The sequence below is a fragment of the Falco peregrinus genome, chromosome 5 (assembly GCF_023634155.1).
Source record: "Falco peregrinus isolate bFalPer1 chromosome 5, bFalPer1.pri, whole genome shotgun sequence".
Taxonomy (NCBI): domain Eukaryota; kingdom Metazoa; phylum Chordata; class Aves; order Falconiformes; family Falconidae; genus Falco; species Falco peregrinus.
The window spans coordinates 65,698,141-65,723,590 of record NC_073725.1 but is presented as its reverse complement, the minus strand read 5'-3'; the positions used below and the strand labels follow the sequence as shown (position 1 = coordinate 65,723,590).

The window sequence follows — 25,450 nt, the reverse complement described above, 5'->3', positions numbered from 1 at the left end:
TGTTGGCTTGTTTAGGAGCTCTCAGTGCCTTGCTGCAGACAGAGAAGTCAAAGCAGTGATTTTCAGCCTTTCTTGATCTGCAGAACCCTAAAAATTGGGTTCAAAAAACAGCGTAGACACATGCTTTCCCATCACAGCTGTGCCTGCTGAGATCTGTCTCACCTCGTGCCAGAAGCTGAAGCCCACTCCAACCTGCCAGCTGAGCTGCACATCTAAGTGCTTCCTAATATATTTTACTCAAAACGGGTTAAGTTAGCTGAGGCAGTTGAAAGTCTTCGCTGACCTAGTGGCTCATTCTCCTTGAAAAGAATTTGTAAGCAAAGCCCAGTGATGATCTGCAGATGTCATAACCTCTGGCAAGGGAACAGTGACAAGCTGCCGGGAGCAGAACTTCTCCAGCGGGCAGAGAATGTGTACCCACACCCTGCGGCTTGCAAATATTGTCCAGCTCTTCTATAGCAAGATGGCTGTAGAGCTCCTCACCTCACCTGCTAGGGTTGCACCGAAGCTTCTAATAATATGCCTGCAGCAGTAATGGCAATTACTTAGGCAGAGAGAAGGTTATTCAGTACATTTTTAGCTGTCTCTTAATGTCATTAATAGCTAGAAGAAGTGGCACAAGCCCTGCCAGCACTGCATGGGGCAGCATTTTAGAATTATACCACTTTGCAGTTTGGGAGTAGTTTATTTTTGCCGCAGTTCTGAAACTGCTGTTAATAGTTCATTGGCTAAACCCATCAGTTACTTCCAGTGAAAGCTCTCCCAGCCTCGGAAATGGTTTGAAATAAGTCTAATTTCTGCAGTCATAAACGAACTCTGTTAGAAGTCCCTGGCTGATGGGGCAAGAATAGCTTTTGCAACGGGGCGAGGACAACTCAGCTGGTAAGATTCTGCCTCCAGTATGCCAGCGGCTCAGGGACAGCCTGTACAGAGCAGTCAGACATGGAGAAACCCACTTCCACCTCTGACTGCAACACAAATGGGTGTTTCTCTGCTCCATTAACTTAACATTTTATGAGCCGTTTACTGTCACTGCTGCTCAGCTTGAGAAAGGGCCATTATATTTAGGAACAGACAAGTAGGAGAAAGCTGGGCTTTCTTTACTTTTTCTGCCCTGATTCAAACATGGTCTCATGCTAGTCTGACACAGGGCTCCTGTTAGGACAGACGTAACGGTAGGAACCATACCAACAAAGCCCCATCACCACAGACACTAAACACTGCCTGGCACACAGCAAGAAAGAACCTAAACAAATTGCAAATCTGGTGCTCTTACCTGTCTGGCTTGCTGTCCAGGAAAGCAGTAAGTGGAGAAAAGACAAGACAAATGTTCAGGTTAGAAAGACCTTGCAGAGGAAAGGGGAAGCATTTGCTCAGCTCTAACCCTGGTAGCACAGGTAGAAGGTGGGACCAGTAGAGATTACCCACTTAGATCAGGGCTAAAGAACACCAAGAACCACTGGAGTGTCTGACCCCAGAGCACTTGTGAGCCTGGCAGCTTCACACCTGCTGGGATGCAAAAGACACACCCTTGTGCATAAGTGAACACACCTGTGAGGATGAAAGATGCAGCAGGGTTAAAAGAGCTCGCTGCCATCCTGGGTATGTGATGTCCCAGGTAAGGACACCCCTGCATTGGCTATAGCTGCCATCCTGCCCTTTTTCTTGCCTTATTTTGCTCAGCATCTGCTTCCTTTCCTCTTCTCTTTCATTGCACAGTGTAGCCTGGGTGTGCTCGAGAGGCCCCCGGTCTCATCCACGCACCATGAGATGCTCAGAATGCCAAGGAAAAGGGCGAGATTTCCAGGCAAGGAAAAGGGAGAGATTGCCAGGGGTTGTTCCCTTCTCTCTCCTGCAGACTCACATCACAACCCTGCTTTCACCTCCCACCTCCAGCTGGAAACCAGTTTGAGAACAATGGGGGTCTCTGGTCTCTGCTGATCCACCGCACAAAGATGCTTTCTCTGCAGCACCCCCACTCTGCACACAGAGCACAGAAAGGGGAGCCTGAGGCTGTGAGCAGCTCTTTTGGGGGAGACAGGCAAGAGACCTGACAAACTCATTGCACATGTATAACAACAGACTGCCTGTAAGATGAGCACAGCTTTACTGAGAGTGCCATGGGTGCAAGTCCCTGCAACCCACTGCTAATCTCTCCCGTGCCACTCAGACCCCTCCATTTGTGCCTCAGGGCTCCTCTCTCTGCTGCTGGTGGAAGGATTTGCCCTCAGCTGACAACTACAGGACCAAGGAGGAAATTCCCTTTAGGGACTAGAGCTGGGGACATTCAGAATGGTCACAGATCTGGGCAAGAAGCATCTCTTACTTTTTGTAGAGTAGGATAGCAATGACGATGCAGATGATGAATACCACGGCCAGGACGGGCCCGATGACCCAGATCAGCCCTTCCTCTCCATCAATGATCGGCTGTGGGTCAGGGTTGTCCAGCTGGATGGGGTCGGAGAAAGGACTAGCAGCAAAAGTCTGGAAGACACGAGAAATTGTGGGACACAGTTCAGAGATGGAATTGGGACAGAAAACAATGGAGAAGTACTCCACAAGAGAAATTGCTAGACAGGATGTGAGCTCTCTGCAGCACAAACCATGTAATAACAGAGAAAAATGTGCTCTTTCACCTGTAGAAAAAACCCTTGTCTGTGAGCATCCATATGACAGGTATCTTCCTCCTCCAGTGCTCTGGGTAAGACATGAGAAGCGAAGATCACATCACGTGAAGTGGTAAGACTGCCTCGTGCCTACGGCTCACCTCATCTTGTAGCCAGGAGGCACTTTTAGAAAACCAGTTGACTATGCCTCTGTTCCACCACATCCCTGAGCCCTCTTCACTGCCACAAACACTTTTTCCAAGCTCTCATGCAACCATCTGGATTTTGACAGTCAGATGGGATTACAGAGAAAGAGGGAAGGGATTAAAACAAGAATTAACGCTTATAAAGAGTCTGGTCTGATGACTGAAAAAAACCAACCCTGAAATATAAATAAATAAAATGCAGTATGTCTCCTCTGCTCCCTCTGCAGTGAGCTGGGCTCTTGAGGAGAATCAGAGGCACGTCTGAACGCACCAGAATCCTAACTAATGAGCATTGCCTGCACTCTCGTGAGCGCTACAATCTCCCCATCCCTGGAAGGATGCATTTCCATCTTATACAGAAACTAAAATGCACAGAGGAGAACTGGCATGGCCTCGTTTGAGTGAAAAGTCTGGGACAGGACAAGAAGAGAAGATCTGGACTCCAAGTGCTTGAACTCTGTCAGCTCTCGGCAAGACCGAAATACTGCTACATACTTGGGAACTGCTGTGAATCCAGGCCGCTGTGAGTGAGTATGTAGTACCTTGTTTTAAAGCAGAAATTACCACAAGCTGCAGTAATCCGATTGAGAAACCCATTCAGAAGCGTGTCAGCCTAATCCTTTAATATCAAATACGCAACTAAATATTTATTTGGGGAAAAAAAACTCTGAAAACCCTTAATTTCAAATAGCTCTCCACTACAACTCCATAGGGGGATTTAAAAACAGCAAAGTATTAGACTGCTTCCTATTGTGTGTGAGGGAGGAGGCAGGTAAATATTACAAAACAGTTGTTTTCCTAAAGCCAAACACAGCACCACTGAAGCCAGCAGAGGTGCTGAAGTAGTAGAAAGCATATGTAGTTTTGCATTAAAAAAAATACTCCCCTCTCTGCTTGACAGGGAACTTAGTAATGACCAGGGCGTGTGACATGCTGTTCTTAAAGCAGGATGGCTAGGGTCATTGCTCTAAGGAATAAAAGGACAGGCTTTACAAGAAATTACCCTTTATTGGACCTAGGGATCTCTGAACTTGAGTGCAGTCCTGCGTGGATAGTTCAGTACTCCCCATTCTGGACTCCAATCTGGAGCTGTAGGTATATCAAGTCCTGCCTATGAAGACCAGCAAAATGCAGCAGGAGAGCACAAAAGCTCGCATCATCAGCCTTTCTGCTTGGGAAAACACGTTTGCTGCGTGCAGACACAAGCACAAACAGCTCCAACAGCCATATGCAGAAGCTTCACAGCTGGACTGGAAGGTCTTTACAAACACAAAAATCTCAAGATCTGGCACCTGGTGGGAGAGTTACAGCGAATGCCAGGAGGGCACCAGGGCTGCTGGCAGCTCGCAAGGGAGCACTTGCTGTCTCTGGTCACTAATGGGGACAGAGGGGCACAAGCATCTGAAGAGGGCAAGAGAAAGCAGGCAGCACTTACAGCCTCGGGTTCCTGGAGCACTGCCAGGATGAAGACAACATATTTCTGCCCTGGCTCCAGGGCTCTGTTCTCGAAGTTGTCGTAGTGCTTCATGTCCCCCAAGATGAAATGGGAGGGGAGGGAGCGAAACCGGGCAGCAATGTAGGGCTTGGGGAAGTCCAATTGTCGGGAGTGACGCAGACTTCGGCGTCGGAGCCTGGCAATGTCCTGAACAAGCTGGAGGGAGCAAAGGAACACTCTGAGCCCTGATGCCTTCAGCACCATCAAGGGAGCAGGAAGGGTGAGCCAAACCATCCCACTCAGGCTGGCCACACCATAGCTACTCAGAACGTGGAGCACAGACACCCCAAAACCACCTTCCCAGGTCACCATCCCACCCATTACAGCTGTTTCCTCTACGCCCACAGCTGGCTTCAGTTTCATCCACACTCACCTCCTCCAGATCCATCTCCTCAGGGCTGCCCAAGGGGTTGAGGAACTGTCCTCCCCGGGACTTCCTTAGAGGCACCACCACAATGTAGTAAGCCCTAAGAGTTGGGGATAATCAGAAGAAATACAAGGAATTGATCTCCTCCGAGCCACAGCAGAAGAGAGTGCATGCAATGATGCAGAAGGCTAGGTTTGCCAAAACAGCCCCACTGGCTCAATCCAGCAAGCCCCTTATTTTTAATTTAGCACAGTTGTAATTGATGCTCCTGGAACAAGCTTGAATTCAGTGGCAGCCCCATATGACATGTCTCCTTATCTACTCCCTTTGCATTTCTCTGCCATCCCCTGTTAGCTCTGCAAAATGGCTCCAAAAGACAAGAGTCAGGCAAGGCTACAAATGCAGGGAACGCACTCCCTGCCACTGCCCTTGCGGATTTGTACTGTGGACTCCAGCCATCAGGGCTGACCCCCCCCCAGCATGAACTGAGACCCCACATCTGCAGTTTAACAGGAACCTACTGGACAGGCACAGAGCTCTTCACGTCTGGGAGAATCACCACCACGTTGCCATCAGCATCAGGCTTGTGGGTCACCTCTGGCTTCTTTGATAACATGTCAGCAGCTGTCCACGCAGCAACGTTCTGCTGCAAGCCACCCATGCTATTGCCCCGGTTCATGAGAACAAAGTTGTAGAATGTGCGGGGCTTCAGGTTGGTGATGAGCTTCTTGGTGGTGCGGCCATCCACATCAACATTCAGCCCGTTGTACTGGATCTGTGGGAGGTGAAAAGGCAGCGAAGCTGTACCATGAGCAAGGCTAATAATGCTCAAGCAACCAAACTCCCTCCTCCCCACTGCTCTGGTCTGCAGCGAGGGGCACAGCTTTGGCAGGAATAGAACACAGGAATAGAAGGCACATGTGTGGGGAGCCGTCTCATCTCCTGTGCCCACTGCAGGGTCCCCAGGCATAAGGTAGATGCAGACAAAAGCCTTGAGATTTGAGACTAGGAAAGAAATTTTTATTCAGGAATGGGAAAATTGTGGTAACTTGCCTAGGGAGGCAGTGCTATGGTAACAGTGGTGGGAATGCAACCCAACAGCCCTGATTTTTGGCCCACCTCCCTGTTGTAGTGATAAACCATCATCTGCCCATATCTGAGGCAGGGATTCAGAATTCCTGCCTCTTACAACCTCGTACTCAAACCAAGAGACAAGACTCCCAGGGAACTGGGAAGAAGCACAGTTCTGACCCCTCCATTTCACTTGCCTTGTATGGGGTGGGAGAGTTGTAATTCTCAGGAAACTCCCAGCTCAAAAGGACAGATGTCTTCGTCACCATCTTCACCTTGAAGTTTTTGGGCAAAACTGCTGAGAGAAAAGTGAGGAGGAACAGGAGATAGGAGAAGAAAAGGCAGCAGAGGGAAGGAAGAGCAAGAAAGAGAAGGAAGAGAATGTCAGGCACTGGCAAAAGGGTCTGCCAGGCTGGGTCTGGCTGCTGCTGCAGGGATGGAAGACCTTGCTCCCTCCTCCACACTTTGCTCGTGTTTTGCCAAGGTCCATCTCCCCATGCTCCCTGTCCCCACGCCTAACCCCAGGGAGGGGTGAGGGAGGGTGCATGGCTTTGCCCACACACTTATGGGTCTGGGTGGCTGCTGCAGGAACGAGGTGCTGGCTTTCTGAGCATGCTCAGGTGAGGAAACCCATCCCAGGTCACGTTTTGAGGTTTTTTTTATTTTTTCTGTTTTCTTTTGGCTGTTTGCAAAAGCTGAAGAAAATGCTCTTCCCACCTGTATAGCGACTGGCCCCCCACTTCAGGTGCCAGTGACAGAAGGGTGTCCGGACTTAACTTAGAAGAAAGTGGTAAAAGGGACTTACCTGGCACAAGGCAGATTGGAGCTGAGGGACTGAGTGTGAAACCGGAGTGCTTTCAGTTACTCACGAGCCTGGCTGAGCCTGGCTTGACCTCTCCAGCTCTCTGCCTCCCGGCACCAGCCCCGGGTACAAGGGGAGAGAGAGGGAGGAGAAACCGGTAAGTCCTACCTTGATCCAGCTGGAATGTCCGATACTGGACCGTTGGGCTGTATGGCCCGGGGCCTTTACTGGTGTGAGCACGGATTTTAACATCATAGGCAGTGTTGGGTTTGAGGCCGTTGAGGGTGTACGAGTTCTCTGGGGAGGGGGGCAGGTCTTTTTCCAGCAGGTTGCCGGGAGAACCAGCTTCCCGGTAGGCCACGGTGTATTTGACGATGGCTCCATTTCTCTCGGCCAGCACAGGGGGAAGCCAGCCAAACTGGACCGACATGGATGTGATGTTGCTCGCCTCGAGGATTTGGGGGTAACCCTTGGGGATGTCTTCAGGGGTGGTGAGTTCCTGCACAGCTTCCTCCCCAAAGCCAGCCCGGCTTTTCACGGCCAGCTTGAAAACATACGTGGCGCCCTTATGTATGCTGGGAGCGGTGTACTTATCCTCCAGGGCCGTGAACTCCAAGGTAGCCAGGGGGTCGACATCCTTGCGGCCAAACTGGAGCCGGTAGCCCATCACCTGGCCTTCCGCATCCAACGGAGGCTCCCATTTCACCAGAAGAGTGTTCTCTTCTGTCTGGTGCACAGACAGGATGGGCTTCCCTGGGACTGGGAGAGAAGAGAGACACCTCCAGTCACACGTGTGGCAGAGCGTGGCTGGTGAGGAGATGCAGACTCTTAAGCTGTGGCAACAGGTTCCTCAAATCAGTGCCAAGGTTTCAGCTCTACTCTGTGCACTTTAGTGTATCCCCTTGTAAATCAAGCTGCTGCCACCCACCAGTGGTGGGACAGGTGGACGGTCTCTATCAAGCTCAGGAAACGAGGTGCACTGCCAGCGTGTCAGCTGTGAGGTACTATCATGTTTCTGGATTTATTTTCTTCCCTTTCCTCAGGATGGGAAGGTATGCACAGCTCCTGCCTTACCACGGGACCACGGAGCCTCCCACAGCTGGGAAGAACAAACTCGGGTTTCCTGACTCCCAGCCTCCCGGCCTAATCCCCCCAGCAGACTGCTTCCCAGGGCAGCGAGGAAGGAACGCTGGAGTCCCCCAGACTCCGATCCTCTCTCTCTCTCCCTCCATTACGCAGCACAACTCATGCAGAAAGAGACGGGAACAGATTGGCTCAGGCTGGGAAGTCCAGAGCAGCTGAGGGTGAAGTAATGAAGGATGGGAAAGAAGTCTGGGCAGCCCCAGGTCCTGAGCAGCGGGCACGAGGCCAGCAAAGAGAGTCTGGCAGCATCTGATCACCCAGTTGGGTACAGAAAGAAGGAAGCACGGAGAGGATGGAAATGGTGCCCAAAGTCTGTGTGAGGCAGAGGGCAGGGAGAGTCGCTGGTTACTCTGTGCAGTTTCCCCTCTGGAGGAAGGGAAAAAGAGAGCTGAATGCTGGTGTGTTTTCACTTACTCCCTCCTTAACCTGTCAGTTAGTTCCTCCACATTTGGGGGGCTATTGCGGGAGATCAGCAGTGCTGTGCCTCTGTCTAATGAGCCTTGGCACTGCCGAACCGCTAAGCAAATCCACAGCCACAGTTAAATGGCATGTGTAGGCTCAGAGGTTCCTGAAGCTGGAGAAACCAGAGCATTAATTCCAGCAGCTCATGCGTCATTTACACTCAGCTCCACTATTAGAGATCTAATTTCCTCCTCTCCGCCTTTCTTCTGGTTGAACAGGTGGAGGAGAGAGATGGAGTTTGGAGAGATCCCGGCCCACTCTCGCAGCGTGAGTCTGGCCAAGCATCGCCAGGCTGGAGGACTGTAGCACGACTCATGAAGCAAGCAGGAGGGAGCTGGCAGGGAAGGATGCTGCCTGTGTCAGGGATCCTGGCAGAGTCAAACTGGGGAAACCACTCGGCCTGCTGCACCGACTGACAGCCGAACACTGGGATGAGGGGTAGCCTCTGAAACAAATGCTTTCTCAATTTCAAACTGCCAAAGAATGGCTAGGGAGCAGTGCTGGGAGAGTCTCCCTTGGAAATGCTTAAGAAACACATTAAGGAGAAAATCAGTGACATTACCTTTATGTTTCGGGTTTTATCACAAACGTTGCTATAATCAGCCGAGCTTGAAAATATTACATTTGCACAGCAAATACTGTTTGGAAGGAAGGTGAGAAGAAAGCACTAGGGGTGTGTGTGTGTTTTATTTTGCAATTGGTTTGGACAGTAAGGGAGAAAACTGGATGTATTACTGTATTTAAATTCAGCCCTGAGCCCTGAATGATAAAGAAAGAAATCTCTCCTCTCAGAAGGTATATTGACTCAACAATGCAAAGAAGGTAAGAATGATACAGAGCCATTTGAAAGGTTTTGTGGGTTTGTTTTTTTAATAGCTATTTCAAGTTGGGGGAAATTGAGTTTTGGGTAATAGTTGCTGTGCTGGAGAAAACATCCCTCTGTGACTGATCACCTGCTCTGCAAATCCTAATGGGGAGAGATGAGGGAGGGTGACAAGGGAGGGAGGCAGAGAGAAAGGCTCCGGAAGAGAAAAATGAGAAGAGCAGAGAGCCTCGGGAGGAAGGAAACGAGAAGAGAGCACCAGGGAGCTAGTGAGAAAAAAAGGGGCAAAGCTGGAGGGGGACGAGAGAAGGGTGAGCGAAGGAAAAGGTTTAACAGCGCACTGGCACGACAAGGCGTGAGGACAGGAGCCTAGATGCTGACATCCAAACGCACCCTGCTGTAACGTCTACAAGAGCTGGTGTCCTAGAAAGCAACCTTGTTCTTTTGAATACTGTTCCCTTAACTAGGCAGGAGAGGCAAGAGAGGACGGGAAGCCTGAAATCCCATTCGCTTGTCTGAACACAGGAACATAAAATGAGATGAAGATGTGAGTCAGGGTAGCGAAAAGGCAAGGGCATGGAGGGCAGCCACGGCTCCAGCCCTGTGCGTTTCGGGCCAGGGCCCCTGAGCCCTCTCTGTCCTGTACACTCAGTGGAGTGTTTGTGCTGCCTCCAGAGCCTGAGCAGAGGTTTCCAGATTAATTATGCAGTGCTGACCAAAGGCCTTCGATCCCTGCAAAGGCAGAGAGCCATGTTCTTCCAGAAGCAAGGGATGGTGTCAGTTTATGCAGCTGCTGCAGGCAGGGTGAAGATGACTACCCCAAAACAAATAAAACAGCTAGGGTTGGGAAGTTAGTGCACAAAGAAAAGAAATAAGAAGTGGAGAAGCCATCATCTGACAGCAGGAACAAGAGAAAGAGCACAAGCAAAACGGGGTGAGAGAAGGTAATCGCAGTCCAACAAGAGATGGGCTGGATGAGGGACAACTCCATGTCTAGGCACCATAGCCTCCCTCCATTGCAACGAAACCCATCCCACACTGCAGAGCAGCAGTTTAGTCACTAGAGCAGAAACCACAGGAATGCAAACACTGACAGGACAGGTGGAGTGTCTCCTTTCTGCCTGCAGCACAAACTATTTGGAGGAGTAACGGATACCCTGTTGCCCTTTGTCATTCCTCTGTCTGGGCCCTGCCACCCCAGCTCAGCACCACATCCTCTGAGGCTGACAGATACTTTGCCACGAAGAACAGGTCAAAGGGAGCAATGAATCTGGGTGGTATGTGCAGACAGAGCCCAGGTCCCAGAAATGCTAGCGAGGAAAGGTCAATACTGCCCGTACTTTTCCCTCCACTAGTCCTGAGTAAAAAGGGGACTTATATTCAGAGACAATAGTAGAAGAGTGGGCAGTATAAGCTACCACTGTCTGCCCACTGCTTTTCAGATCTTTGCAAGTCAACACCACGACCACAGACCTCTGGCTCTCCTTCTTCCCGGGGTACCTGTGTGTGCAAACCATCAAAGTTACACAGCCTCTCCACTGTCAGACCAGGCAGAGAGTCTCTTTACATCTGGTGCACTGGAATTTACAGCACAAGAGATTACAACCAATTAATTAATCCTCTGTTGCATTTCTGGGTGTGTCTGAGCTTTCTGCAGCACTTGACAGAAAAGTGTGTAATTTAGTGAGGGCTACAAGTGAGGAACGAAGGGGTTTCTGCCTTCCTAGAAGTAATTCTGTATTCGGGGCAGCACAGCATTTGCTGCAAGTCTGCCCCTCATGAAGGGAGTGGGATGAAAGAAGCCAAGTCTGGAGAAAGAGCTTTTCTTGGTTTTAGGAAACTGGTGAATCCCAGCAGTTCAGGAAAAGGCTCTTACCTGCACCCTTCGTGGTGACCACTTTCGGTTTGCTGCGAGCACCATCTCCCTTCATGGTGTAAGCGGCTACGGTAATGGAATAGGCAGTCTCAGGCTGGAGCCCAGCAATGATCATTTCCTGTTTGCAAGATTCCAAAGGAAAATCATGTAAATATTCAGGTACATACACACGGGTAGATCTCTCCTCCTTGCAGGAGTCTCAGGCCTTTTCTAGCATGCAGGAACATTCACTGAATCTGAAACCAGGAGATGCTCTGGGGCAACTGGGTAGATGTGGCAATCAGCAGGAGGATGAGAGCCACGTTTCCTTAGCGAGAAGCACGCACACCCTGGCTGCAAGCAGTCCCTCTGTAAACACAGCATGTCCCTGCAGGGCCCTGGTTCAATGCCTTCTCTTCCAGATCTACCTCTCACGCATTCCCTATCTCAACACAAACTGCTTCAGCCATCAAAATGCTGCTGCGCTCTTCAAAGTGCTCCTCGTCACTATGCGGTCTCAGAGGAGGTCTCAGCGGTTTCAGGGAGATTACATTTTTTTCACCATTACCCCCTCCCTCCTCTTCTCAGAGATATTTTTTAATGCCTTCATAATATTAAAGGGATTGCTTTAACGCAAAGTGCAAGGCGACATTTTCTGCTTGCACACTAAAGCTCCCTGCTAAATCCCCAACACCCTCCTTCCTCCATCCTCTATCAGCCTCACCACACCTGGCTCCCAGGAGCTTTTGTTAGAAGACTGGCCTCAAGAATAGCCCTTCCCCGTGAAGTATTCAGCCCTTCAAAGGGCTCTGTTGTAAAAGGAATACCCGTACTACATCAAACAGGATGACAGCGTATGCAGCAGGGTTTTCTCCAAGGGCCTGAAAAGGAGGGAGATGTGAACTTTGTGCATGTTTTATGGCCTTCCTCTCCCTCACCCCCCCACTGCCCCTTTGTGCTTTCAATATTAAATCTCAAGGCAGCACATGGGAAGAATTTGCTGGTCCTGAAAATATCTGTATTGCCCCCAAAGCTGAGCAGGGAGTGGAACAGCAGAACTTCAAAACAGCGGGATTTTGATCAACAAGTTTGGAAGCCGTTAGCTACAGAGACAGGTCTGTCTTCTGGAAGTCAAGAAACCCGTTCTGCTTTCACACACTTGCTGCTGAGTTTTGTTAAGAATTTAGGCACGAGACTTTGCCTTTCACAGGCCTCAGTTTATCCATCTGTAAAAGAGAGGTCCCTCACTTTTGCAGGGCACTTGGCAATCGCTAGGAGACATGAATACAACCAGTTTAGTAGTGCGTTATCTTGGGATCCCACCATTCCAAGAAGGAAATGCTTTCTTTACTGCTTTGTAGCTGTAAGGTCACGAAAAACATTTAGCATTTTAGCAGAAGTAGCAAATGTCGAACAGCCAAGCTGCTTTTAAGGTCTACTTAAAAGTGCCAATAGTGATTCAGAGCTTTGCATCAATGAAGTATCTAAGAACCTTGGCCCTCTGAGGGCACAAAGCATTTCCTCGTGCCCTGATAGCTTAGGACTTAGGGGGCTCTCAACACCCAGCGCTTTCCAGCCTAACCATGTTTTTCAGCCACAAGCCAGGGGTGCTCGCAGACCAGCCCATCTTTAAGTGTATGTTCAAGGTAATCCCAAATCCAACGTCCCATCTGCTTCCCCCAGGAGGAGCAGCGGACTCATCCCTCCTTCAGAACCGAGGGGAAAACCCTGCAGTCCTGCTGCGTGCTGACGGATGACACAGTCACACAGGGTGGCAGAGCAAAGTGAACAGGGTGGGGACAATGTGTGGGGACACCAACAACAGGCTTTAAAACAGGCACACTGGCACTGCAAAAAATAAAGGAAAAGGAAAATATCACACCGCAACAGGGAGTGGGAGAAGGGAAGGGACAGAACCAGGATGGGAGGGTTTTTACTTTTTTACTTACGTATTCAGCAGTGTCATCTGTTTCCCACTGGGCAGAGAACAAGAGAGGTTTTGCACATGAGAATACAAGAGGGGAAAGAAGGGAAAGACAGAGACACAGCATGAGGAAGGAGTCCCTGAGCAAGCAGCCACACAAGGTCAGAAGTTACCAGGCCAGCATGAAGGAAGAAGTAGAGTGGGAGAAATTAGTAGATTCCACTGTGGCCTTTGCCTGTCTTAAAAGACTTCCCAGACACAGGGAGGATGGATGGTATTTAGTTCAGTGCTGGGACTGCAGTTCATACTCTTCCACAACAGCTACTGTCTGGGAGTGCAAATGAACTGCAGAAAGACAACATATACCTTGTCATGGAGACACTCATCTCCCTTCTCCAGCATTATGTTGCTTGGGATGAGACAAGGAGCACCCACCCCCTGAAAGCTTCCGCGAGAAGAGACCAGAGTAGGAGGCCAGTGCTTACCTGGGCGTCAGCCAGCATGATATCCTTGATCTGGGGCAGCCCCCTGGCCTCTCCGTTCTCCATGCGGACATAGTGGACCTGGTAGCCGCGGATCTGGCCATGCTGGCGGTTCTGGACTGGAGAGCGCCAGAACACTTGGATTGCGGTGGAGTTCAGGACCTCCACCTCCACTTTCCGAGGCGGCGCACTGGGCACTGCGAGGAAGGGAAGGAAGGGCTACGAGTCACTCGGCGATTTCCATCTGGAGCCTCTCACTTCACCTATGGGACATACACACCCCAAATCTACAGCCCCAAAAGGAGGGGGGCACTTAAACTAGACATGCCGCCATCTGTCACTGGCCTTCACTCAGTGAAACAGGGAAGGAGTTCTGGGGGATCTCATCTGCATGGCTCGGAGATACGCATCTCATAGTCCAGCCACTCTTCCATAGGCTTCTTTGTCCCCAGTTTGCTCGGACGGAAGAAACCATACAGTTCCAGCTCACATCCTGAGGGTAAAGCCACTCTCTGATGTGCCAGACAAGATCTGGTCCTGCCTGTGGGATGTCAGGGTGGAGAGGATGCCGAAAGGGACTTGCCCTTGGAGCAACCTGGTCTCCCAGGCAGGGCAGGGGGATGCGGTTACAGCCGCTGTGTCATCTCAAGACAGGAAACAAGAGATGTCCAGGATGAATTTGGGCTGAATTTTTGGAAATAATAATAATAACGGGCATAACAGCTTCATCTGCTAGAAAACCATGCTTAATCTGAGCAAGGTATTCTACCCATTTGGGTACGTCCAGACACTCAGGGGAACAGGACCCACACTGGGGACAAACCTCTAGCTTTTTTAAAAAAATCTTTTTATTTAGGATGGAGGAAGAAAGTTTGGAATTTATTTTTAAATTTTATATTTATATTTTAATATTTTTCATTTACTTGACCTGTATTATCTGAGGGTTCTACCTCACCCTCACAGGAAGGGTGCTCTCCCTTCAAGCACACGTTCACATCTTTTCCTGGTTTTATTTTACTGTAGAAATGCCAGGGAAATTCAAGCTTCGTTGTTCCTGTTCATGCTAAAAAGTCTCAGAGCTGGGCCACTGAACTGGAGTCTAAGCTGCTTGTCACTGAAGGATTTTTTAAACTTTAACAGAGATCCTTCCTTTCTACCACTAACCAAAACTTTGACTTAATGAGGAGTTAATAACAAGGAATGTGTGGGAAGAACTCTTAATATTTTAAAACAGTTTCTGGCAGCAATCGTCTCTGATTTCATTTCCTTGCTGCCCCAGCTGCCTCCTTGCTCGCTAAGAGCATCTTTTCAGGAGAAGTGGCGCAGTCAAGGCTGAGAGACTTGATATTAAAAAAACCCAGAAATCAAAGCCAGCCCCAAGCCTGAAGCAGGGAAGGACGACCCTTGGACTGCGGATCCTGGGGGACCCGGGGGGCAGCAGCCCCTTGGGCGGAGGCTGTGCCGAGCCCGGCAGCCTTGGCTCCTGCACCACACAGGCCAGGAGAAGGGACTGGCCACGTCCCCCCCAGCGTGGGCAAAGCCCACTCCAGGGACACGCATTCACCAGGGGGCTCAGGAGAAAACCAGAAACAGCGCAATTACCATCTTCATCTGTCCGGACGATAACCGGCGAGCTCTCCGGGCCCGGCCCCACCTCCGTATGAGCCACGACAGTGATGCGATACTCTGTCCACTTCTCCAGGGACTCCAGGAGGATCTGACTGGTGGTTGGGGGGATATCATTCACCTCCTTAAGTTCCGTGTCCTCGGAGTCCAGCGCTCGATAGTAGACGCTGTAGCCAGCCAGGATGCCATTTTGGCTTTCAGCCGGAGGCGGCCGCCAACTTACCAGAATGGCGGTGGATCTGGTGCTGACGCATTTTACGTCTTGAGGGGGGGCAGACGGTTCTACGAGGGGGGAAAATTCAGGAGGGAAAGGGAAGAGGAGGGGAAAAAACAAAAGATGGGAAAGATAAAAGAAAAAAAAAAAGGAAAATGATAACAAAAAAATCTAAAATAAAACGTACAAAAATTTGGTTTAGGAAGATAAAATTAAAAAAGGAGAGAGCTTTTTGTTGTTGTCTTTTTTTTTTTTTTTGTAAATGAAAAGAAAAAAAAGCCAACGGAAATTGAATGGGGCATCAGAACTGAAATGTTATAAAGCAAAGAACTGAAACAGCAAGCGGGCTAGCCAAGAGGGGTCCTGCTGCTTCCCCAAAGTGTGGCTGGCACAACACTAAGCACCCAGCTTTACTCTGCAAAAGACCCTTTCCTTTAGCTCCCTGGTTTACAGCAGTCTGGCAAATCCTGCCCTGGCTGGTAAAGCACTTGTTTCCAAACCGCAGTCTCTGGGATCTTGAATTTCTTTGAAGGGATCTGTGAAAAGTGAGTAAGAAGAGCAAATCTTTTGCCAAGAGGCTTAAATGGATGAGTCTGTACCTCCAGATGGAAGTTATTAGCTGTCCACAGACTGAAGAAGGCAAAACCCCATGGTGGAAACGCCCAGGACACTGCCAAGTAGTGGTCCCCAATGGGTTTAGACAGAGGGGCTTTAGAGGAAAGACTTGCAAATGAGCAAGGCACAGGGCTTCTTGAGGTACCAGATTTTCAGAAGCAGCAGCCGGTCTAACTCCCACTGCACTTGCTGCCTGTACTGCACCAGGGTATTCCCGAGAGTCCTGGGAGCACACCTTCAGAAACGCGGCCCCATGCAGCCGCCTGTTCTCACGGTGGCAGCAGCTAACTGTCCAAGGGCTGATTTTCAGGAGATGGGGAAGGTGTAAACCACAGCTTTCTAGCACAGGGCTGCTCACTTTGTGGTGTTTACTGAGCTGCAGTAGGTAATTTTAGTGCGGGCTGCTCAGTAGGACGCTGACACCAGCTCTGTCAGACGCTACGTGCTGGGACACACACTGCCATGCCACAGCCGTGCCTTGAGATACAACTGCAAGAAGCACAGGTTTGTCGACAGAGATGCCACAGGTCTGAGACCTTGGCAAACTTGGGACAAAGAGTCTGCCACTTCTGTAACCCAACCGTAACCTGGGCACCTGGGGAAATCTTAGACCAGACTTCTTTCAATCACTAATTACAATCAATCAGCCCAGGCAAGCAGAGAGAGTGATACATTTGCAAGGCTAATCTGCAAACGCAATCTCAGCCCATACAGTCAAACTGCAATAAATAGCTTTTAACTCTCTGCAGACACTGCCAGAAACTGGGGCATCTTTATAAGCCCCCAAAGCATCACCTGCGAGAAGCCTGGGAGTTGGTAAATGCTGGTTACCATTTCCCATTCCTCTGTTGCTTTTTAATCGACAAAAAGCTATTTTACCAAGGAATGATTTTTTCAAACCTCTTACTCCCATCCCTGAGTCACAAACAGACGTTTAGCCCCAGCTTGCCTTGAGGACTCTGCTAAATCAAGTCATACTTTGCCCAGTTTGCACTGGACTGGAAACCACATGCTTTGCCTGTGCCTCCATTAAACAGAAGTGGGCTTTGCAGAAAGTGTAATGATAGTCCTCACACTGCAGAGCTGAGCACTCTGTCCAGTAGGACGTTCTGGGTGCTGTCCTCCTACTTTCATGCTTTACTTTGCAGCATTTTGGCTGTATTTAAAATGGCAGAATGAAACCCTTATCCTCAGAAAACCTACTGCAGAGAGTGACGATCCCTAGCCATGGCTAGCCACGCAAAATAATACAAAATATGTCAAACAAACAAAACCAAAAGGAACAAACTGGAAAATAAATCATAAATCAAGCCAGTAATTTGAAACAACAAAAAAAAACATCAGAAAGGAAATCATAATAATAAAATAATACTGATACAAAAAGTGACTCCTTCCAGAACATTCCCCGTCTGTTTACCTACCTTCCACGCTTCAACTGCTAACTTACAAGACTTTCTTAAGAGAGAACAAGAGAAACTGAGCTGCGAGGCCAGACCAAGCTCCTGGTGGGTTTCTGCACATGACTGGCTTTTAAAATGCCACCCTGCCCCACCGCTAGCCCCCCTGGCTGAGTTACTCCCCCTGCCAGCAGAGCCCGAGCTCCCGCAGCAATGGCAGTTTTGGAGCCCAGTCTGTTCTCTTCTGCTAAGCCACCTGCACAGGGACCAGAGGGCTGGGCAGCAGGTTCCCACTGCCGGATTCCCCTTCCCTGTAGCTCTCTCCATCTGCTGTGATTGACATAGCACCCACACCCCAGAAGCAACTCGAGTCCCTTTCAGCGTATGGAGGAAAAGACTCGACCCTCCTCCAGTGCCTGCCATGATGCTGTTGGCTCCTTTTTTCTCCCCATCAGGGGCTGGTAGTATTAAAAGCCACCTTTCCTGCTTAGCAGTCCAGCCAAAGCCAGCACGGCTGAGAAACCCACTGCAGAGAGGGTCTGACCTGACCTACCCTTTCCATCCTGAAACTCATTATGAAAGCCCCAGTAAGCAGAGCTGCAGCTCCGGCTGGCACCTGGGTTCACTGTTTGCACTGGCAGCTGCTGTGCGTGGCCACGCTCGCTTGCTCACTCACCCTCTACGTTCCAGCACAGGGACCTACCAAGAGGCCCTTTTGGGATGGTTTGCACTTTCTCTGGTCAAAAAAGGTGGGGTGGGGGTGGGGAGTGGGTGGGTGATGGGGGAGAAGGCCCAGATCCCACCCCGACTCCCTCCCCGTCACTCTCATCGACTACAGCACCTGGATGAAAACAGCCACCAAGTGCTGGCTGGCCATACTGGAGACGCATCTGGGGAGTTCATGGCACTGCGAGTTTCCTTCACAATCCAGCCCAACCTGCGTGACCCTGGAGACGTGCGTGTGTGGGGACAGCATCGAGAAGGTGGGAGCTGTATGCACGAGGCGAAGTACCACAGCCCACACCGGGGGCTCTCAGCTCACCTCTGCAACAAGCCCCTTTGCTGGAAAGGGAGCCACAGTGCAGACAGGAGCCCCCCCAGCCAGGAGACGACCATCGTTGTTTGCTGGCCCGTTTTTAGCAGGCAGACAGCTCTTTGGAATCCCCCCTCCCTCTGGCTCCAGGACATACATGAGCGTGTGCAGATCCACACACGTGTGTGTGAGCCTGCAGCGACAGGGTGGACTGTATTTGTGAATCTGCTTGAGACCAGCCAGTACTCACCTGAACTGCATCTTTTACATGCTTTAAAGTTGACTGTCCAAGCCACAAGAATGACCCTTACTGACCTTGTACAATACAGTGTTTTTTAACCCTTTAGGTACCATAGACTTTGTATAAGTTTTGTTCACTTTATCTAATGTAAGGAAGGGGGAAGGGAAGGGGAGCAGAGCTAATGGGTGGGGGAAACATCCTTTCTTGGGAAGGAACACAGGGTAAGAAAGCCCCGTTGTTCCTCTACACCTGCACATGCAGCCTCACAGCACCCACCCTGCCACCCCTGTCTGTCGACACGTGCTTTGCACTCTCACATTTCCAAGTCGGAGAGCTGCCAAGGAGCCCTGGGAAGGTCATGGCTAGTTAGAAAGGGCAAACCAGCTTCCTCCAACCATGAGATTCTGCTGGTTTTACAATCTACGTCTCTGGTACTTGAAGAGTTAAAACCCAGCTACTTCAAGAAGAAAAAGATACTTTACCTTTAGTTTAATGGATTTTACTTTGGTTATGATGCTCAGGAGGAGCCACCCTGACAGGGAGGTGGAGGGTGTTGTGCAGAAAGGTGTGCAATGCGGGGAGGGCTGCGGCATGCAGGCACATGCTTGCCAGCTGAGCTAGGAGGGGAAGAGTACTGAACGCCTCAGCAGGCTGCGGGAGGACGAAGGAGGCTTTGCTGTTGCAGAGACAAGATGCCATCGTGGTGTGAAACCGCTCAGCGAGAGACAGACAGACAGAGAGCAGGGAGCTGGTTTCATCGGGCTGTGAGAGCATGCAGGCAGGCAAGCAGACAGCAGAAGAGAAAAGAAAGAAGAGCCATGGAGCGGGCCGAGGAGGAGCTGAACGGAAAAGGAGCTGCAGAGGGAAGACACAAAAGCCTGTCCTGAGCCAGAAGGTCTGTGAGCCGAAGGATGTCGCCCGGACCAGGGAGAATTGACTCGTTCCTCCAACAGCCAGCCAGGAAAAAATGTTTCACCATGTTACAGGACACTGACAGCTCCCAGCTGACGTTCTGAAGAGCGTTAAATTAATGAAACTACCCCTATGAAAGCTGAGCTACAGAGAAACAAACCAGGCCTCATTCTGGGCAAGTGCCGAGTTACAAAAAGCCCCAAAGCCTTCCCCTTTCCCAGATCCCCTTCTCCTCACCCTTCAGGGAAAAAATTTCAGTGTTACTAAGCCCTACTGCCATCAGCTCCCACACCCCTCCTTCCAGCCAGTTTTTATTGACCCGGAAAGCACAAACCCTCTTTTCCTCCCATCCCCACAAATCTCAAGGAGGGAAACCCCTTGAAAAACAGAAGCAGAGTGTTTTTTCAGGTCCTTTCAGTTCATTTCCCCCCACCCCACAGTGGTGCTCCCTCTGACAGTACCATACTGGGATCAGAACCAGCAGATTTGCAGCAGAGTCAGGAAAGGATTTTCTTTCAATATGTAGAGAGAATAAAGGGGAAAAAAAGGGGAAGGAAAAAGGGTAAAAAACATTTGAAGGAAGGAAGAAAACAAAGTATCTTTGAATGGACTGGAGGCCTGAGAAAGCCCCAGTAAGGAATTCTGTCTATGCAGAAACAGACTCCCCTCTCCTCCCACTCCCTGGGGGGAGAGAAAGAAGGAGAGAGACAGGGGAAAAGAGAGACAGCAGGATGTGACAATTAAAACGGAAAGACGGGGCAGGCACCCAGCTGAGAGCCTGCTGCTCTCCCTTGTTAAGGACTCTGAGAGATGGGAGCAGGCACTCTCTCTCCTCACACTGGTGACCAGAGCCATTTCTGAGTTAGTTCTGCTCCCGGCTACTCCAAACTGCAGCGGAGTGATTTAGTAGAGATGAGAGGAGACAGAAAACACAAAGAACAGCTGCCACAGCCACTCATGCAGTGAAAAAACACCTCATTTAAAAGCAAAGATCTGTGAAAAGCCCAGGTTGAAATATTGCCATCCAGGGTTATTGTCCCCAGGGCAACAGCGAAGGGAGACAATCCATTAAACTAAAACCAGCACATTTTGGTTGCTTACACTCCATCCTGGTGTCATTAATATCCCCCGCCCCAGCTCCACATGACTCCTCTCTCCCCCTCTGCCAGAGCCCAAACGGGATCGTTCCCAGCACTTGCTGGGCCAGCAGGCCTTCCTCCCTGCGGCTACCAAGTCGCTCACGGAAAAGAGCATGAGGACCGCTTCCCCAAAGGCTGCTGAAAACGCTGGGACTTTTGATTAATCACCTTCCCTTCTCCTCTTCCTCCTGATCCCCCCACTGTCTCCCCACTCCATTGCTTGTGCCCCCCTTCCAGACAACTGCTGCTCAGTTTCTGCCGGCGGACAGGCAAGCTGCTGCACCACGGTGGGCTGCCCTCCTCCCTGAGCATGCTCAGCACCACGGGCCAGCGCAGCCCACCAGCAAGCCCTTCCCTGCTCCCCACCCCATCAAGTGGACGGTGCTACCTGGCCTCCCACCGCCCCCGCCCAAAGCATGCACTGGCTCTGCTCCCTCCTTCGTATCTCAGCTCTCTGGGTCAGCAAAGGGAGAAGGGAGCAGGTCCCAAAGGTGCCCCGCTCCCCGCCGCTGCCCACCTCCCTGCAGAGGAACCCCAGAGGTGTGAAATGCCGCAGCACCACGAATGTCCACCCCACAGCTCCGTACCCCTGTGCCCACCATCTCTGGTTCCCTGACTGTCTTCCCCTCAGAGAAGGGTGGGAAAAGGAGAGACACCTACTAGACTGCAAGGTGCGCTCCCTGACCTCCGGGGTGAAGGCCCCCAGGCCCAGAGCCGAGCGGGCGGCCAGACGGAAGACATACTCAGTGTTGGGCTTCAGGCCTTCCACAGTGAAGGAGGTCGTTGGCTCGAAGTTCTTCGGCACCTGAGATGGGCGAGGGGGAAGAAAAAAAATAAAACCAAACAAAAAGGAGCAGAGGCAAGCCCTGCCCAGACACCTGCCCTACTCCCCTCACTCGGCCACCTTGGGGAACGGAAGGTGGGATGCTCCTCAGCGCCCCAACCCTTTGTGCTGCTTCTCTCTGGACTCACCTCCCTGCCGTGGTCTCCTTCCTTATAGAGGAGCTCATACTTCACTATGATCTCCTGGCGGGGAGGGCTCCACGACAACACGATGCTTGTCTCCGTCTTGGCTTCTGCTCGGAAGTTCATCGGCTGCCCGGGGACTGACACAGAGAAGAAACCGATGGGGTAGAGGAGGAAGGTGAGAGACAGGAGAAGCCACATTAACTTGGCTAATTAGAAAACTCCTATGCTGTTTTCCTCAAAGCCTGCGTGCAAATCAGGAGCAAACTGCCATGCTGCAGAGTAGGCAGCCCTTCCTTTAAAGCACTGGAGGGTTAAATCCCACTGCAGGACTCAATCATGTCCAAAGCTGCAAGAGTCCTGCTGGATCATATGCCTCTTTCTTGGCACTGCAGAATCCAGCCCTTCCCACTAATCCCCAGTACTAAGGGATTCTGGAAGCGGGAAGCCCCTGAGCAGCCCGTTGAGGATGCAGGGTCTCCTCACCAGCACCCCTCCCCGCAAGCGGGGCACTGAAAGCATGCTGGGCCACAGCCTGTGGTACAACACCTTTCGTTCCCAGCTCAACACATCTGGCAAATGTGGCAATGGCAATGGCAAATAAGGCTCATCCCCCACTCATCTCCGAGAAGGTAGTTTCTGGGTACTTTAAGAAGAGTTAAGCTTCACTACTGCCTGGACAGTGAGTGTTTTTAGGTCTATTAAAGACATTTAGAAACTGGAAGCAACAAGATACCTCACTGTGAAACATGGCGCAGCAGGAATGGATTCTCTTTGCTTAATTGCTTGCCCTACCCATTTAAGCAACAACCTTTCCGAGAAAAAAAACAAATCGGAAATCATGCACCAGGCCCTCTGGCTCCAGCCACTGGACCGAGCTTCCTCCCAGAAGGTTACTTCTGTTTTAACCAAATTGAATTAATAAAGACAAAAATGCTCTGGTGACACCGCAGCCACAGCTGGATAATGTCATGAGCCACCACCCCACCTCCCGCAGCCCAGTGCCTCCCAGGACAGTGACACAGGTGCTCACCTCCTTGCTGTGTCTTAACCTGGATGGGGTCAGAAAGAGGCCCGTCTCCCACGGAGGTGAAGGCCAGGACCCGGACTGTGTAGGTTTCATCCTCCAGAAGGCTGCCCACTGTGGTCAGGAGGCTGTCATCCACGTTGTGCTTCTGCCAGTTACTGACGGGTTGATCAGGCTCCATGGTGTAATACACCCGATAGCCACGGATCTGCCCATTGGGCTCCACCGGTTCCTCCCACTGGATTATCATGGTGGTGCTGCTCAGCATTCGTCCCTGCACGTTACGGGGGGCACTGGCAGGAGCTTGTTCCCCAGTGCGAGTGACCACTGACTCGCTGGGAGGCCCCTGCCCGATGCTGTTGACTGCAGAGACCCAGATCTCATACTCAGAGTTGGGGCTGAGCCCCCCAATACTGTAGCGTGTGGTGGTGATGTCCTCTTTGATCTGATATGGTCCATCCTGGCTTTTAGACTTGTATTCAATGACATAGTAAGATACAGGGTCTGGATTTCCAGAGTCCCAGGTGATGGTGATACTTGTTGCTGTTGTCTCTGTCACCACTGGCGTCCCAGGAGCCTTGGGGAGTGCTGAGAATCAGGAAGAACAGACATTTAAAAAAAAACCACATATGCTGAAATGGTGCCTAATTGGGCTAGTTAGGGCTTGTAGAAGCCAGAGGCACAGTACTGATCACAGTGCGGCAGTTCAGTAAAGTGCTGCTGAAATATTATGAACCTAGTTATACACTCTATTATCATCCTTAAACTGCTCCATCAAAAGGGAAGTGTTCAGCTAAACATCTGGAATCATTAGCACAGACTTCAGCTGCACATCCGCCAGCTCACACGGCAGTAAGGAAAAGCAGTTTGGCAGGAGCTCCTTCCAAGCACGTAATCACATCTTCCGAAACAGCGCTGGCAGCCCGGCTCCGGCACTGCTGAATCTCTCCATGTTTAGCGTGCACGTAACGGCACAGCGCTGACTGTGCTCTCCAGAACAAAAAACCCTATAAGTACTTGGGAGTGCTTCCTCTCAAGCCACAAACATGTGTTAATACTCATCTCCCCTGCCCCTCATCCAGAAGACTACCTTTGGAGCTTGCTGGAGACAGCATGCTAAGTGTCAGACACCTTTAACAGCAAGCTTTATGTGTTTTCCTTACTACACACTTCAGACCCTTTCCAACCTCATCTTCTCTAGACTTGAGCACCTCTAAAGCTCTAACTTCTTTCATCTTCTGCCTGGGAAAGATTGCAGATGCTTACACACAGGAACATAAGGGGGAACAGAATACAGATACAATGACAAAAGGCAGAAGGTACGAGCAGGGCAAGATTCCCCGTCTGAGGAGACAGGACAGCTGGAAAGCAGAAGTAAGGTATCTGACACAGTATCTTTTGAAGTTAACAGGGTAAGAGAGGGAAAAAGGGGAAGGAAGAAAATACTCAGGGAAATAAAGAGCGCCTTAGCCCAGTCCCAGGCAGCCTTCTGCTAGCACGTGAGCCCACTCCCTCTGCAAAAGCTCAGGATGTGTCGTGGCAAGATTCACTAGTCCCTACTCATTTCTACTGTCAGACCTTCCTTAGATCAAGCGATACAACAGGATTGTTCTTCCTTAGCCCTCCCCTTCGAAGTATTTCTCCTCCTCTTCCCCCCTCCCCACCCACATCCTCTCCCACCCTCTTTCTCCCCAGATCCCTCGTGGGCAATGCCATCACTCAGAGCAGACACCAGCTCATACAAAGAGCTCTACACTCACCCAACCACAGGGGCATCCTGCTTGGGTTTTAATACTCCCCTGCTGAGGACAGAATAGATTGAAGATTGCACCCGTGCTCCTCTTGGGAATTGCTAGCTGGAAGCTGGGGTTATTCCCCTCTTGCTGAGGCAACAACAGCCGCTAAGATGCTGGAACTAGGCTCTACTGCAAGGGTACACATGCCAGAGATCCTCAGGGCCTTGGCTGAATCTCTAACCTTGGAACAGGATGGCATGCAGGCTTCAAGCCATCCAAGGCTCCTTGCAAACTGCCCAGCCAGCCTCATACCCCAGGACAGAAACAAGCATGCAGGGGTTTGAATCAGAGTTTGCTTCATAACAAACAGCTCAGTTGTCTGAAAGCGAGGAAACATCTCAAGCCACCAGCTTCCCATTCACTGTGGATTTCTTTGTGTGCGGGATCCCCAAAGACGCCTGCACAGACACTAGCACATGGCACTCATGGTGCACAAGTGTGTTTTCCTGCTCAAGCTCATATACCTATGCATGTACATACAGGCTTGTAACAACATGGACGTACATACATGCAGCCAAGCACCCACATGCCCATACAGTCACGTTGTTCTTTCTTCCATGCACACACACACTCATGCACGACTACCTTTTTACATGCATAATTACATCCCCACACTCCTCATGTGCAGATCAGTCACAGGCTCACCCCATGCAGATGCACAAAGACACAAGCAGAAAAAGGTACCCACACAGTCACACCGTGACATTCCCACTCATGCACCGGTGAAGGCTGACAGGCACGACCACAGATCTACAAAGGCTCACATGCATAAACATGACATGTGCCCACTTTTGCTTTGCGCATGTGCTCGGACACTCTGTTACAACTGTGCACCCAACACATGCCTTGCACATATATACACCCATGCAGCAGCTCGCACGCTTGTGCATGCACACTCCTACAAACATGCAGTCAGGGAACCCACGCACTCGCTCACGCAGGCGTGCTCACACTCTCTTACATTTCACCGTGATCTGAGCAACGGCTTCTATGACTCCCAGACTGGACATGGCCACACACGTGTAGTTGGCTGAGTCCTTGACATCCGTGAGCTCCAAGACATTACGGCCCACAGGCATGTCATCTTCAGGTGTCAGGTCCTCTGCTCCCTGCATCCACTTGACATATGGCATGGGCGAACCCACGGCCACGCAGGTGATGTTGACATTGCCACCAGGCATAATCTCGTGGCTGACGGGCAAGATGGAGAAACGTGGGGCCACACGGCGAACTGTGGACGAGACGCAC

The 25,450-nt window shown here is 50.7% G+C and overlaps 1 protein-coding gene across 11 annotated transcripts in view; it reads right to left on the bottom strand.

The window, feature by feature from the left end:
* Positions 1-25,450, bottom strand: part of PTPRS (protein tyrosine phosphatase receptor type S) — a 161,847-nt gene that overhangs the window by 22,305 nt on the left and 114,092 nt on the right. For 6 of the 11 annotated variants that reach the window (XM_055804730.1, XM_055804729.1, XM_055804736.1 and 3 more), the window contains 14 exons: positions 25,164-25,433; positions 22,413-22,994; positions 21,386-21,519; positions 21,074-21,218; positions 14,839-15,144; positions 13,240-13,433; positions 12,780-12,806; positions 10,852-10,969; positions 6,716-7,306; positions 5,943-6,040; positions 5,196-5,449; positions 4,681-4,774; positions 4,248-4,463; positions 2,327-2,484 (listed from right to left, as the gene is read on the bottom strand). In XM_055804730.1, the coding sequence (XP_055660705.1) occupies positions 2,327-2,484; positions 4,248-4,463; positions 4,681-4,774; positions 5,196-5,449; positions 5,943-6,040; positions 6,716-7,306; positions 10,852-10,969; positions 12,780-12,806; positions 13,240-13,433; positions 14,839-15,144; positions 21,074-21,218; positions 21,386-21,519; positions 22,413-22,994; positions 25,164-25,433 (3,187 nt within the window). The remainder of the gene's footprint in view (positions 1-2,326; positions 2,485-4,247; positions 4,464-4,680; positions 4,775-5,195; positions 5,450-5,942; positions 6,041-6,715; positions 7,307-10,851; positions 10,970-12,779; positions 12,807-13,239; positions 13,434-14,838; positions 15,145-21,073; positions 21,219-21,385; positions 21,520-22,412; positions 22,995-25,163; positions 25,434-25,450) is intronic. The other 5 variants (XM_055804737.1, XM_055804734.1, XM_055804738.1 and 2 more) reach the window with 2 other exon arrangements.